We start from the raw sequence: 15,791 nt of genomic DNA, 5'->3' as shown, positions 1-15,791 counted from the left end.
TCTTAAGTATGAAAATTTTACCCAAATTTGATAAACGAACCAAACCAATACGAAATACAGGTTGAGGTTCGGGATTGAGAAAAAGTACCTATTAGATTTTTTTGGACATGCGGGTCTCTGTTGGACTCCGAATATCCAAAGTACCCAGAATGTTTTGTTCATATTATGTATATTTGAGTAATTAATATATGTTCTCAGTATAAAAATATTATTGTAAATTTTGGATTCGCGTTTTCTGCTATAGTTTCAGGTTTTGGATAAAATTTCAAATTTTAAAAATATATTTAAAATATTGGATATTTTTGGTTCTCGGGTAAGATTTTGGTCTTTTAGATATTTAGTTATTTCTGGTATTTATTTGATTTTGGGTATTTTTGTATGTTGATTTTTCAGATTCTTTACATCTTTTTGTCCTAAATACTCGAACCGAGCTAGACTCATTATGTAGCCAAATTACATAGTAAATTTTATAGATACTTGAATTATTGACTCAAACTGACCTGGAACTAAAAAGAACTGATATGAACAAAAAAATAAAATACCTAGTTGGATATAAATGCCCAAATCCTAAACAACTTGTACCTCAAAGAAACCAATTTATATTTGACCCGAAGACCCAAATGCCCAAATCTAACCTTTCATTATATTTTTATGCATTTTATAAAAGTTACATTTGTTCAGTTGGTGAAACTTAAGATTTATTTGAGAGATTTTTGGCTAATCTAATAGTATAGATTTGTAGGTTTGTTGTTGAGCACTAAAAAAAAGATTTGTTGCGTTTTTGATAATTTTAAACTTATCTTAAATACTATTTATCAATAAAATAAAATTAACATAATATAATTTTTAAACTTATCTTAATTATGAAGTTAATGAGACATATTTAGAGAAGAATATAATAAAGTGTATGTGATATTATATTTTCGTGAATCAAATTTATGTGGTCGTATATATATGGTATAATCTTTATATTTCTAAAAAAATATGGGTCCAATAAATAAAATCTTTGACTAAATAATTTTTAGAGAAATTTAAAGTAATATATTGTTTGTCCAAATCAAAAAACGATCAAAATATTATTAGTTAATAAAATAGTCCAAACAAGTTTTTTAAGTAGATTTATTAAAACTCCTTCTCTTTTAATAGTATTGATTCTGAGTGTACACAAACCGGTTTTATATTCATCCGTAATTTTTTTTTCAAAATCTTAACAAGAGTAGGTAAACAAATATTTACTGACATTCCGCAAAATAAGCTAACTTACATTAATACAAAAATTGTAGTGTTTTTTTCGTTGTTAAACATAGATTTTGTGAAAATATTAACTATATAAAATATCCCTTTTTAATAAAATAAAATAAAAAATTTATATATTATTCTGAATATATCCTTGCAAATAATATCGTAAGGATACCTTTTAGAAACTATTAATAATCGTTGTAACTGAATTATCTCTTAATAACTACTTCTCTATTTAAAATATTACCAAACAATTATTTACATACTGTCAAAAATCATAATTAGATAATATGTCTTATTTGATATTTGATTTTACATACTGATTCTTCGGATCCTGATATTCAAAATGCTCGACCGCATGTTACATACATAATCCTTATTTAGACTACAAATATATAATATTTCAAATGATATTGGTAAATTCTGATTTGGTATATAACTTTGAGATATAACAATTCTCTGAACATATTTAAAATGTAAAGATATTCAACAACACAAAAAAAATCAGAAAATGTAATAAAAATATAGCTACCTAGATGAGAATCAAGATCAAAAATTTCATTTCCCTTTCCAGACGCACACGTTCGAATTGAACCTGAGATTTTATCTGGTTCATAACATTATTTTTTGAACCAAACCAAAATAACAAAACTCAAAACAAAAACCAAATGCATAAATAACCCAACTATCACTACATTTTTGAAGCGAAAACCAAAACTCAAAAACCGAACAAAACCAAAAATATAAAATCTCGACGTGAACCAAAATTTATAAATTATCATCAAATCATAAACTATACATATAAATAATCACATGCAACTCCGCAGGTCAGAATCTAGTAAGAAAATTAAATTGGTTTGATTGGCACGACAAAAATTAAAATGACAGTAAATACTTTTTCCAGTGTTTAGGAATCGCTAGGCGCTAACTAGGCATCTTATAGAGGATTAGTGACTAAAATATTATATGAGGCTTAGGCGTTAACAAATTATTGATTTATTATATATATAAAAGATATTTTAGTTTTTATATCTAATTCTAAAATTATTTTGATAAATTATCAAAATTAAATATACAAAACAAAAGAAATTAGAAAAAATTATGGATTTGTACTACTATTTTTACCTAATTTAACAGTCTTAGGCTGATTTAGATCGATTTAAACCGGTTTAAAATAGTTTAAACCAATTTAAATTGTATAAATCAAATTAAAAAAAATATTTTCGGGTATGACCAATTTGCCGCCTAAGCAGGGGCCTAGACCAATTTTTAGAACAATGATTTTTTTCCATTCAAAATATATCGCTAATTGTGATATCCAATCACATTCAATATTTGTTTTTGTATGATTTGTGTGATCACATGCATGTATAAAGAAATACTTTAGAATGCCATAACGGAACTACCCAATTTTCACAAACTTTAGGGTTATAAAGTGCTTCTAATTTTCTATAGCTGATGAAGAGTCTTGAAATCATGTGATATAGTTTCAAAGCTTTTTGAAAATCTTATAAATGATAAAGTTTGTAATATTTTAACTCTTTTCAGATTTTAATGGTATTTTATAAACTAAAACATAAAACATTCTGTTTTTGGAAGAATAATTTAATTTTAAAACGGAAATATAGTATTTTAATCTTATTTATTTAGAGTTGGATTGCTGGACGTTAAAATCAAAGAAATACCATTAGTCGACAAAAAAAAAGCAAATCATATATTATCATAGTATTTGCTTTCTTTATCTTTTTCGAGGTGTGTTGATTGTTTGTTTGCTTTAAATTTGTATTTAGTGCTTATTACTAAATATTTTTAGTTTAAATTTTTTGTTTATGCTAATAGTTGATTTATTAGTATATAACTATACATACATAAACGGAGATAAAGACCCTACGATCAGATTTCAAGATTGCTCTTATTCCTCGAAGACAGAATGAAATATTTGATTTCTTAGCTAGAACTGCAAGATTTTTTCATAGAGATCTCATTTATTAGTTGTTATATTCCGGCTTAGTTATTCATACCACCTCATGTTTTAGTAATAGAATAACCATATGACGAAAAAAAAATGGAGTTAGACTAACGCCAAGATTTAGCATTTGAAAAAATCAAACTCCACCAAAATTATAATCTTTCTATTATGATTTCGAATAAATAAATATAGATAATCATTACAGAAACAATTTTATAAAATATTCTAAATATATCTTACATATGTATTAGACTCTTTAAATATTAAAATATGAAAACGTATGGCTTAAAATGAGTTGATCGGAAAGAAAACACAACACCAGACCTAATAAGTAAGAGTGCTATAGATTTTTGAATCTGAACTTGTGTGTTTATTAGTTGTCATATTCCGCTTAGGTTTCTCAGACCGTCTCAAACTCAGTTAATAAAATAACATTCTAATAACAAAAATGAAATAAACAGAAATGATAAGGTTATTACTTAATTTGATTTTTCATTTGACTTTATAATACAGAAAAATTCACCATGCAGAGAGAAAATCCCAATACTAAAGTCCCAAACTGAAATCATTACTAAGAACAAATTCTTTAAAACAGGATCAACTGATCATTGCATTTGCAGTTAAGGCAACGTAGCGTTTTCTGCATAACCATAGTATACATAAGACACCTTCGACATCCTACCAACACCAGCACCGACGGTTCCTCATCAATCCACGACGATGCAACTTCCTCCTTCTTTTCCTCCGTGGTCGACAAGCACGAGTAAAACGATGATGATGAGTGGGTCGGTGAAGATCCTCGTTTAAACCTCTGATCAGCAACTACAGATTCCGCCGTTTTGGCCGGTGACTCGTCTCTAACTCTTTTACCATTCTTGTTTAACATCTTAGAAACTTCGGGCTGGTCGAGAGGGATTCTGTATTATCTTTCTTCTTTGTCTTGTTTTAGGTGAGGGGTTTAATGGTACTGATGGCTTAAACAAATGTATATATATGTATATATAAGGACGCAAAGGAGCTATTTATGATAAATAATTAATTTTGTTGAATAAAGTAATTGTATGTTGTGGACAGAGAACATGAGATTCTTTATCTAGTAATTGACTTATTAATTGGAAGTGGGAAAATAGTAAAGTACAGTAGAGACAAATATATGAAACAAAGGTAAATCAGTAAACATTGCATTAGTGCATTTAAACAAGCCCAGCAAACTATCTATTGCTTAGATGTTGAGGGAAGAGAGAAATGTTGCAACTAAATATGAACAAATGAATTTGACTAGTAAACAAATAATTTTTGTTTTATAATGTATTTTTTCACCTTTTTTTTTCATTTCTAGTGCAACATTTTAATTGATGTTCAAATTTTATCAACTTTACTTAAGTTTATTGGTTAAAAATAAGCATATATATTATACGGTAATAATCGGCACAACATAAAATCTAATAAATTTCTGTATGTGTCAAAATTTAAAACAGCGGTTATAGAAAATAAAAGAGTTGTTACGATGATTATTATAAAATAACGTGACTAAAGTAGTTTAAAGTTATTTTAGAAATAGTCTTTTTATAGATACGATTTATTCAAAAATGACTGAAAAATATTTTTTACAAGCGACAAAAAATTAAAAAATTTGCATACAGTAATAGATAATATTAAATAATAATAACCATAATTATAATAATAAAGCAGACACAACAAAACTTTAAAATATCTTGCATAAATATTTTAAATTTAGAAAAGTAAATAAATTAAAATAAAAGTTAATGATACGCTGAAACGTCTATTTCAAACGACGGTTTCAACTAAAAGCTACAAATGTGTGTCTATCAAATATCCATTTGGCTGTTTCGTAAATAACAATTAAACTCAATTACTTTTAATTACTTTCCATATTCACAAAAGTTGTGCTTTTTGTGTTTAGTTTTGATAATTTATAACAAACTAGAGGTTAACCCGCCCTACGGACGGATGAGTAAAAAAACGAATAATCTATAAATAATATAAATTTGAAATAGTATTTATAACTATAAATATAATTTGTAATATTAAATTTTACTATTTGTTTTGTTTTCTTAAATATTATATATATATATATATATATTTCACCTTTAAAAATTCATTCATGAAATAGTAATTGTTTTACATATTTTCAATATATTTTTCATCTTAGTTCTGATAGTAAGTATATTTTTTTTTTAGGAAATTGTGATTTGTGAGTTAAGTTCACAAAATATAATGCTGGTGCCACTCAGATTGATTAAAGTTTTTGAGCTTGTGTTATAATCTGGAAGAGACTTACGCGGATTGGAGAAGGGGTAAGATAACCATGTTGTTTTATGGTATATATATGGAGATGGCCGGTTCATCTCTGGTTTTCTGAACCCTTAAAAAACTTAATATGAATATAAAAAGACAATGCAGGGTTTTTATCAATCAACGAAAAAGAATAATACTACGTCGATCACTCTTCTTTTTCATTATTTTTGTCCCCTTCTAAACCACATATCAGTTTCTCTTCTTCAATAGAGTTTGAGTTTAGAGTCCATGACGGTAATGTGTCTTCAAAATCTACAAAGGTAATTTTTTTGTGGATATTTTCCAATATTTTATTCAGGTTGTTGGATCATAATTCTCAACCTGATGTTTTAGTACATATGGGGATGACAAGGTTCCATCTCCATAAGGCTACGTTTTTTAAACTATTGTTTGATAATTTCGATCATTGACATTAAATTATTATTTTTTCTGTAATTTTCGAATTGCATACCATGGAAGAAGATATAACACATTTAATGTGAATATGAAGAAAGGTTTGATATTTTGTATGTGATGTTAATTATCTTCCGCATAATCTTTGTCAAGAAGGCCGGGTATTTAAAACGCTACATAACGGATGTCAATTAATAAACTCTCACACTGCCGTTAAACATAATAACAGAAATGCTACGGTGCTCACAACTCAATTAACGCCGTTCAATGTCGTTTTGCTGAGAGTCAGTGTCGACCTTCTTCTGATGACGGGAGCTGGAGGAACGGCATCAGAGATAGCCTGAGGAATTTAAGGGAGTTTTATCTCGTAGGAGTCGTCTTCGTAAACGTTGACTACAACATCATCGTTCTCCACCCATGCCCCATCTTTCGTACGACTTTTTTAGTCGGAAGATACATCGACCGAAGCTTTGAAGCCGTGCACCGGCGGTTCCTTCGCCACAATTAGGTCTATGGAATCGTTTAAGCTTATGTGAAGGTAAAGGGAAAATGGCTTGCGTGCCCCTACATCTCATGGAGGAATCTTCTATGCCCTCATGAAATCTCCTATGCCCCTAATTCATTAATGAAATGGTGATTGACAAAAATACCTTTTTATTTAAAAAAAAATAGAAAAAACATAAATTGAAGTTTTGGTTTGGTTGGATTGGTATTTGGGTTTGGTTAAAAATCAGTTTTGATTTATCAAATTAAAAAAAAAATTGATAAAAGCTAGCCAAAAAACGGATCGAACTTCCCCTTCCCCGCCCCCTGCAGTTCCCACCCCCAGTTCCCAGCCCCTCCCAGTTCCGCTCACCTCCACTCCGCTCTCCCGCACTCAGCTCCTCTCTCATGCAGCTTCTCCATCGTAACCTGACATCTAGCAAGGAGTCTAGAAATCCGTAAGTTGTGGTCTCCGTATTGAACATTCTTGCAATTGAATCTAATTAAGAGTATGCACAACGGGCTTGTCTTGTTTGGGAGCCGATTCATAAAGGAAATTGGTATATAATGCATTTCAATGGTGGAATGAGAGTGTAATAGGCAGTAGAATGGAATTCCCAGTAAAATTGGACCTAGATCGATCTTGGGCAGTTGAAATTCAATTTGTTCTTGATTATAATTGTAGTATAACTGTATAACTCGGAACAACGGGTAGAACTTTGGATAACTGGAAAACTAGGAACAGCTGATAGAACCGTGGATAACTGGAAAAACTATGTACAACTGGTATAACTTTGGATAACTGTAGTCAGTTTCTTGTGTTTGTTCCTTTTTTGGCAGGATACAATGAGCAATCACGTCAGTGATATACATGGTAGTCAGGAAGAGAGCTACGAGATGATGTATAATTGTTTCTTCAAACACAATGGACCGACACCAAGAAGAAACATAAACAAAACTAAGAATAACCCAGAAATCAAATCAAAGAAAAATATCAACTCTTCCAAAGCAATAAGACATCAATTCATATTATTTGGGAGTTTTTAATATTCTTCTTAACTGGAACCTCCAAAACATCAGAATCGTTGTCTGCAAGAATTATAAACCGATAAAAATTAAATAATTATAATCTTGACTCCATAAACAAATCAATAACTAAAACTCACCATTAACAAAAAGAAAATTCGATGGCTGAACGCGATGGTAATCAAAAAGTTGCTTGAAAGCCCGACCTTCAAGTCAGAAAGGAGGAGAGAGGAGGTCGCCATTCTGCTCAAAGAAAGTTGTAAGGGATTTACGATTATGAGGAATGAAAAGATGAAGTGTACGGTTTCAAAACTCATCTATTTAGCAGATTCACCGACTGGAAGAAAAGAGATGCAATGAATGAGAAATTAAGGAGTGGGGAAAAAGGAATTAAGAAGGTTGTTAATGATGACGATTGAACAGTCCGTAACGGTTCAGGTTTCCCATTTCCGGTGTGAAGAACTCCAGCGGAATCGACACGTACGACGGATTAGACCAGATAACGCCATTATTATCTGCTCCCATAACCCAGTGAAAACGTCACGGTCGGTTTTAAGAATAGGTAGTTGCAGAACGTGAAGAACCCTATAAATGGTTGAAGATGAAGACTGAGACTGCTACTATTAGGCTGGGTTAATAATGTCTGCTAATAGCCCATTTAAAGAAACATGGAAAGTCCAAAACAAATGATCAAGCCCATTTTAGTTATAAAACCTATATCGACACTTTCGAAAAGAAAATATGTGACACGTGGCATGCTCTGAACAACCTATTTATCTGTTATAACACACGGAAAATAGGCCTTATTTAAATTACATTGGCCCACAAATGAGAGTCAAGATAGAATCAAAACAAACAACTATCCTAAAGCAACAAACACATAACTAATACAACAAAAAAATAGATCAACTGAACCCATAATACATAAAAAAACTTGCATGTACATCAAACAAGCTCCTTTGATAGAACCAAATCGAAGAAGCTATCACAAAGATAGTATTGAGAAGAATAACCATCCACAGCTACCTATACATGCTTAATCATCCAGCAAGCTATCTCCACTGTCACCCATCCACAGAAACGTATCCATTCGACCGTTGGAGACATGCAAATGACTTTGGAAGTTGTGACTTCTCTCTTTATTCAAGAAGCTTGCATGTTGTCTGTATTTATTATTATGTCCAGATCTAGATTAGGTTAAATATGTTTTATAACCAAAATTTACAAGTTAAGGAATTAAGTTTCTCCTTCTTTACTCTCTCTCTCTCTCTCTCTCTCTCTCTCTCTCTCTCTCTCTCTCTCTCTCTCTCTCTCTCTCTCTCTCTCTCTCTCTCTCTCTCTCTCTCTCTTGTTCTTGAGCTGTTTATTTTGGTTTCTTATTTTTTACAGATGTAGCTCAAAGTTGCAAGGTAAGGACTAAAGAGGCAAGAGCGAACATGCATTACAGAGCTGAGTATTTTATAAACCGTTTCTGTAATTGTAGTCGTTTTTTTGGACATGAGCTTGGAATCACAGCGATGCATGTGAAGCTCCGTGCCACTAGTCGTACAAGCAGAGCCGACTCTAGGTAACAAGACCAAGACCCCTGGTCCTGGTGCTCAGTCTGCACTAAGCGGCCTTGCCCGTTCTGGAATGAAAATTGGTCGCATTGGTAAAAAAAAGAATTTTTTTATCTCAAATGTTTTTGCTTATTGCATCTTAGAATGTGAACAAATCTCTAACATTGTTTTTGTTTCTGAGCTCAAGAGGATGTGACTCCAATTCCTAGTTTCCTACCGGCAGTACTCGCCGAAAGGGTGGAAGAAGGGGAAGGAGGCTTTGTTTTGGTCTTGGCCTCAGCTGGAGGATCTCTTTTATGGAGTCATCTCTACATTTTATTTTTTGATAGATGGAAAAGAGATTTGGATTACTAAAAGCTTTGTTGTAGTATCAACTCCGAAAGACTTTATTGCCATGTTATATGACTAAAAGTTTGGTGATTGTTAGTTATATAGGCCCTTGGGTTACAAGGACTTCAATACATGATTCCATTGAGGTTGAGATTTAACGGCATTACTAGCCAAAGTATCAGCACATTTTCTGTGCTGTGAAGAATTGAGATTGAGTATACTCCCTTAAACGTTTAACAAGGAATTCAAGAAAAGATGGACTACAATGGGACATGTTCCATTGAGATTGAGATGTAACCGCACTGCTGGCCAAAGTATCAGGACATTTGCTTCATGATCATTACATTTTCTGAAAATTTAATCGAAGTGAATATGCTATACATTTCCAGCATCTAATAGTATAGTTGTAGTGTTGATGAACCTTTAGATTATATTTATATGTAACTAGTAATGAGAATAACATTATAACCCAAAAACCAACATAATTGCATTACCACGATTATGCCTCTACTAGTGTGTGATACCCTCGTACTTGCCTCCCCCATTCAACAGTTTAGGAAATGGCCATAACTGTTTCTATTAGACCATCTGCAACAATGATCCTTAGCACAAATCATTAAGAAAAAAATTATTATAAAATTATGTGGGTCCCACTTCATCTATGTTTTTATGCCAACAAAAGCTCTTAAACTCCCTAGCTAAGGATTCGATTTGCTGAGCCTCTTAACTATTCGCGGCCCCACTGACACGTGACGGCCCGCGATTGGTTAGTTTTTTTTTAAATCCGAAAAAGAATAAAAAATTTAATCATAACTACTATTTCGAAGTATTTGTGCTTTGAGTATCACCATTGCTGATGCCCTTAATCCATCCAAGTGCTATGCATCATAGACACATTTAAAAGCCTTTGTTTATAAATATTCTCTTGGAATTTTAGACAGAACATGGCCCAGACCAATAATAAACAAAACCCTAAAAATGAAAGGGCATAAAACCCGCCTCCTTCTGTTGAGCTAACTCGCGGAAAGAAAGAAGAGACGGAACAGAAAGATGCAGATCTTCGTGAAAACCCTAACCGGCAAGACCATCACCCTCGAGGTCGAGTCCTCCGACACCATCGACAATGTCAAGGCCAAGATCCAAGAAAAAGAAGGTACCCCACTCTTCCCCTACTTCACTACTCTCTATTCTCCTCTACATATATACTTAACCAGATCTCTTAACAGGAATCCCTCCGGATCAGCAGAGGTTGATCTTCGCCGGAAAGCAGCTCGAAGATGGCCGTACTTTGGCTGACTACAACATCCAGAAATCAACTTTTATCAAATCTTTGTCCTAGTTATTTACGTTTATGTTGTGACTCTCTTGTCTGAATAAATATCTGTTTACAGAGTCAACGCTTCATCTTGTGTTGAGGCTTAGGGGAGGTATCATCGAGCCTTCTTTGATGGCCTTGGCTCGTAAGTACAACCAGGACAAGATGATTTGCCGCAAGTAAGCTTCCAAGTCTTTTGTCACTTCCATGTTAGTTTGTTCTGTGATTAGGTTTTTAAGTTGTTTTGGGAATTAACTTAGCTTCTCTAGCAAGTTATAATGCGTGCTGAGGTTATAAATTTTCCCTATATCAAAACATCCCATTCTCCAAACTTTGTTAGCTGGTCAAATTTCTCATCTTTCCAGATGATTTTCTTGAATGGTACATTATGAAAATGATCAGATAGACAGAATCAAAATGTTCATTGGAGTGTACTAATATGTTTTCTTTGACGAAGGTAGTGTAGATAGACCTATGCTTTCATCTCAATAAGTTTTAAGTTAATATTTTTACGGTTGAACAACTTAGAAGACAACAGTTTGAATATAGTATACATGCATATATGCATCTATACTAAAGATAGAAAGTAGAAACATAGATTCAAACCTGAACGTTAAATCCCTCTACGAGGCGCAAAGATGCATGTCTTCTCCAATAATTTGAGGAAGAATGCTCACTGCTGTTTCATTTTTTACTCTATATGTTATTTTATAAATAGTGATTTTATTGAGATTTCTAGTCCATATAAGCAATGGACTATGTACAAGTGAATCACAGAGAAGAAACACAATTAGTCTCTTCTCTATAATATTTGTCACAGGCTCTCTCTTTCTTATAAAAAATAAATGAATTTTATTAATTAAAGAAAACAATAAAAAGAATGTGATCATTTAGCTCCTTGGTTCATTTTCTCGGGCTTCTGCATGTTCCATGCGTTGAGGCTCTCAACAGTCACAGGCTGTGACCCATTGTTGAAGACAAACAAATGAGCGTTTTCACCTACAGCTTTGGTAGGATACACTCGAGATGTTATCACTGTCTTTCCTTTTGCTCCAAAGCTTTCCACGACCGAGTGATCAATCTGCACAGATTATTAATTAGTGTCATATCCGATAAACTATGGAATCTATTATTTTAATTTTCTTTTTTTTTACATCATTTTAATTTGCGAATGTATAAAGTATAATTCAGAATAAAAATGAATAAGTTTGTAAACGTACCAAACTCCTTAGAGATATCTTTCCGTCGGCGAGATCAACATCGACAAAACCAGCAAACGAGGGTTTGTACATCTTCTCCGTGGAGTCAGTGCCGGTGTCTCCTTTGAGAGTTGAACTGTGTATATATATATCAGATTAAATGTTAGAAAAACCAAATTAAAAACTAGATGGTTTTAAACGTAAAAGTGAGTTTTGTGTGTATATATATATATATTATGATAGATTGATAGTCTAGCCATAATATATATGTGGATTCTGAAAAACGTAAAAAACGTGGCGTTCAAAGTTTAAAGATGAAAATCCCATAATAACTAAATAAAAATATTAACCCAAAAAAGTATAATATAGTTAAAGAGTTATGAAAACATACGGCTTGGCATCAGAGCACATGAGGACCTTAGGCTTGTTGGTTGTGGCATCTTTGAAGACTCTGAAGAAGACGGGAGTGTATTCTTGTAGGTCAGATGTAGCCAAGGTGATCAGACCAAAAGGTCCAACCCCACCAGTCACATTTGAACCCTTCAAATTACATAAATCTAGTGGTTTTGTTGCAAAACTCGCGTCAAATGTTTCTGCCTTGTCTAGACTTCCAACGTTGAATGTCACATCCACATCAACCTGTATTTACGTTCACATTTTAGGAGTCATGCTTTCATATATAATAATTTGAAGGCCAAAACGAATGTTTCATCCGGCTATGTCCCTATATTAAGTGTAAATTGTTGAGAGGTATCCATAGTATAAAAACATGATAACTACCTGGGCCGGGGTGATCCCTTGAACCTCAAAGCGTTGACCCATTTCTATTTTCTGGTTGTTCATTTGAACATTCTTTCCTCTCAACGACTCAATTTCTTCAATAGGCCAAAACACGAGTTGCTTACCACTAGAGTGAAGCAAGACCGTTCTTGGGATAAGCTGAACACCGGCCCAACCCTTCAAGGTATCTTCCACAGCACTATCAGATTCATTAGCCCAACCCCAAAGGATTCTTCTGTTCTTCGTTTCATCAAAGAATGTCTTTGACGCATAGAAGTTACCATAATCTAGTCTCAAACCATCCCAACCATCAGGACTGGTACCATCAGGCTTGTAACGATCCTTCTTAGTATCATACGTTCCAAGAGTGTAGTACTCGTACCTGGTCAGGTCCAAGCTAACCTTCAACACATGCTTGGTGTTTGGACCGTCATAGCTGGTGTCTAAACCGGTTTTCTTGCCAATGGAAACCGGGAAAAAGTCGGGACATTCCCACATACCGGTTGCTTTTCTAGTGTGTACGGGACGTCTAGTTTTGACCCATTTCTTGAAGTCACGACTTTTGTACATATAAGCAATTCCTCTACGCTTGTTCTTTGAGCCCACAAGCATTCTCCAGTACCCATCTTTTTTGTTGAACCAAGCAGTTGTCGGGTCACGGAAAGCGGATCCATTCTCGCCATGGTCGGGTCTTACGATAGGGTTATCGTCGGGCTTGATCCATTTCTTGAGGTATGGGTCGGAAAGGTCTTGGGGAATGGCATAGTTTTGGATCTGAGTATGGTTCTCAGTGATACCAGTGTAGAGGATAACCGGTCCTTTTCCCGGTACGTTGGTGGCTGAACCGGACCATGTACCATTGATATCAAACCATTTGGAGGGGTAAATAGCCGGTTCAAGAGCTTCCCAATTGATCAAGTCGTTAGAAACTGAATGAGCCCACACAATGTTACCCCAAACCGCACCTTTGGGATTGTATTGGTAGAAAAGATGGTAGACTCCCTTGTACACCATCGGACCTGTTTTATTTTAGAATATTGTCACATTATAATCATATAATGGTTTTTGTTTTTAGTTTCAAAATAGATAAAAATGTGATGGACTTACCATTTGGATCTGTTGGAGTCGAGAAATGCCACCAAAAAGGTAGTTGCAAAAAACAACAAACCAAAGGAAAACAATGGTTAGAACAACAATACGTTTTGGTTACATCAACAATTTAAAACAACCATTTTCTTTTCGTTCTTATTATATTTTTTCTAGAATAAATATGAATTTTGAATAACTTTTCACAAGATACCGTTAATCCAATGGCGTGGAGGTTGAAAGTGAAACCCGGTTCTGTGAAGATGGCTCACTACCTCTAACGATGTTGATTTAGATTGCATTTTCTTGATAACTTTGTGAAATGCATTGACGCCATTGATATCATTACTGCTTATATTGATTAATACAAGCAATAGTAACAAAGAAACAATCTTTGAAGCACTCATTTGTGCATCAAAATCTATGATCACCGATTTATTTTGTTTTATTTGATTTGTTAATAAATTTATTATGCGAGAGGAAACTCTGTGATGAAGAGAAATATATTTTGATGCGATGTTTATAAAGAAGAGTAAGGAGGAAAAATACATAATGCTTTGAACTTTGAAGATAATCTTAATGATCCGTAAAATAATCTTATTCTCACGTTAAAATTAGAAGTATAATGTGTCCATGGCTGTTTTACCTTTTATTGTCTTCCTTATCCATTCTTAACAACTTTATTATTATTTCAAAATTACAAGTCAACTATTTTGGACAATGATCCATATATTTTGAGGGTTGTCAAAACAATAATGACTTGGTAAAAGTAGAAAAGATTAGATAAGACTGGTAAGTCAAGTAATCAGAGCCGGTTCTAGTACATATGTGGCTAGAAGGCAATTTAATAAATGTTGCCAGAGTCACTCGAACCCATGACCGTGGATGCTTACAACATCAAGCTGTTTAAAATGATAATATATGGCGGCCGCAAGCACAAGCTTCGTTAGCTTTCCTTTAAGGCCGGCTCTGCAAGTAATATGCGAAGAAAAAAGTAGATAATCCAAAGTAAGATACCATCTTCGTTACTTTCCTTACATTTGATCCGTGCAGTGTTTGCAAGCTGAAATTGCATTATTTTCGAGTGCAGATCCTCTTGTAGATATATGTATATCTTTAGTATAAAAAAAATAGTGAACAGTAGTCAGTAAATATATTTTTAAACATTCATATTTCGGTTACAAAAAAAACTATGAACGAGCCATACAGTTTCAACAAACAATTACAAAAATGAAAAGAACATTGATGAACCAGAAAATCAAATCATTCGGTTCGATTGATTTTAGATGTACAGAAATATCACTTTTACATGAGGGATGATGGAACTGAGATCCTTCACTCAAATCTCAGTAGTTTTGTTGAAGTGCAAAGCTATAAGAACTCAGACGGTGAGGATTTGTTCTTAAAATTATTTGTGTGCTCAAGGACTTGGAAAGCTACATGTAAACAACTGATTGTTATTGATGGAACCTTCTTGAATTCTAAGGTTAAAGGGCAGTTTCTGGTAGAACTTGGGAGGGATGGTGATAACCAGATCTATCCAATTGAATGGGGGAAATGGTGAGAAAGAGAATACAAATAACTGAGAGTGGTTTGTGAAGAAGCTACAAGAAGACTTGGGTTTAGGTGATGAAACAAGCTTTGTGATGGTCTCAAATCAGCAAAAGGTAATGTTGGTTCTTTGTTAATGCTTTAACCTTATTTTTTTTCTTTTAATTCCCAATGTTATTACTTGGATGTTTGCTTTTGTAGAGATTAATCAGTGTTGTGAAGAGACAACTACTTGCTGCCGAATATATGCATTGTGTTAGACACATTTATGGTAATATCAAGTCAATGTTCGGGAAGCTCAATCCAATGAATAAGTTTGTTTGGGATCTCGATTGAAAATTAAAATATAAGGGATAAATCGAGGTAATATGGATAAAAAAAAATTTTCTCGGCGACTGTTCTCATGGCTGTAACCTTAGAGAATCTGAGAGCTTATGACAACATATTTTCCAGCCAACAGAAGAAAAATGAAAGAGGATTTCACAAGGTTGTTTGTCATGGCGTTACTGAATGACTTTAAATCAGAAAAATAATAGATGGCT

The 15,791-nt window shown here is 33.3% G+C and overlaps 3 protein-coding genes across 5 annotated transcripts; 1 reads left to right on the top strand and 2 right to left on the bottom strand.

Annotated features, from left to right (window-relative positions):
• Nucleotides 1–3,794: 3,794 nt before the first annotated feature.
• LOC125608131 (protein GL2-INTERACTING REPRESSOR 2-like) lies at nucleotides 3,795–4,094 on the bottom strand. Its single transcript, XM_048778073.1, has one exon. It carries the CDS (start codon nucleotides 4,092–4,094, stop codon nucleotides 3,795–3,797), a length of 300 nt encoding a protein of 99 aa, XP_048634030.1.
• Nucleotides 4,095–10,237: 6,143 nt separating this feature from the next.
• Nucleotides 10,238–15,494, top strand: LOC106445167 (ubiquitin). 3 transcript variants are annotated; one of them, XR_007339190.1, is made up of 6 exons: nucleotides 10,238–10,471; nucleotides 10,545–10,629; nucleotides 10,708–10,812; nucleotides 14,985–15,086; nucleotides 15,185–15,365; nucleotides 15,451–15,494. XR_007339190.1 is itself a non-coding variant. In XM_048778019.1 (4 exons), the coding sequence occupies exons 1-4, from the start codon at nucleotides 10,369–10,371 to the stop codon at nucleotides 15,204–15,206; spliced, it is 315 nt and encodes a 104-aa protein (XP_048633976.1). In that variant the 5' UTR covers nucleotides 10,239–10,368; the 3' UTR covers nucleotides 15,207–15,494. The 3 variants fall into 3 exon arrangements, 1 of the variants encoding a protein (XP_048633976.1); XR_007339191.1 differs by lacking the exon at nucleotides 14,985–15,086 and having other exon boundaries at nucleotides 10,239–10,471; XM_048778019.1 differs by lacking the exon at nucleotides 14,985–15,086 and having other exon boundaries at nucleotides 10,239–10,471; nucleotides 15,185–15,494.
• LOC106394897 (beta-fructofuranosidase, insoluble isoenzyme CWINV2) lies at nucleotides 11,516–14,167 on the bottom strand. Its single transcript, NM_001315602.1, is given in 6 exon segments — nucleotides 11,516–11,714; nucleotides 11,854–11,968; nucleotides 12,224–12,471; nucleotides 12,613–13,631; nucleotides 13,720–13,728; nucleotides 13,913–14,167. Coding segments are annotated over 6 exon segments (1,779 nt in total). The 5' UTR covers nucleotides 14,106–14,167; the 3' UTR covers nucleotides 11,516–11,519.
• Nucleotides 15,495–15,791: the final 297 nt, after the last annotated feature.

Source organism: Brassica napus, chromosome A4, assembly GCF_020379485.1.
Source record: "Brassica napus cultivar Da-Ae chromosome A4, Da-Ae, whole genome shotgun sequence".
In the NCBI taxonomy this organism is placed as follows: domain Eukaryota; kingdom Viridiplantae; phylum Streptophyta; class Magnoliopsida; order Brassicales; family Brassicaceae; genus Brassica; species Brassica napus.
This window is presented reverse-complemented; position numbering and strand designations above follow the sequence as displayed.

Bases quoted from the DNA above. Each gene is read 5' to 3' on its own strand.
- LOC125608131 (XM_048778073.1), bottom strand. From the start codon at position 4,094: ATGTTAAACAAGAATGGTAAAAGAGTTAGAGACGAGTCACCGGCCAAA.
- LOC106445167 (XM_048778019.1), top strand. From the start codon at position 10,369: ATGCAGATCTTCGTGAAAACCCTAACCGGCAAGACCATCACCCTCGAG. The intron at 10,472-10,544 runs GTACCCCACTCT...ATCTCTTAACAG, and splicing joins CAAGATCCAAGAAAAAGAAG to GAATCCCTCCGGATCAGCAG. The intron at 10,813-15,184 runs GTAAGCTTCCAA...TTGAATTCTAAG, and splicing joins GACAAGATGATTTGCCGCAA to GTTAAAGGGCAGTTTCTGGT.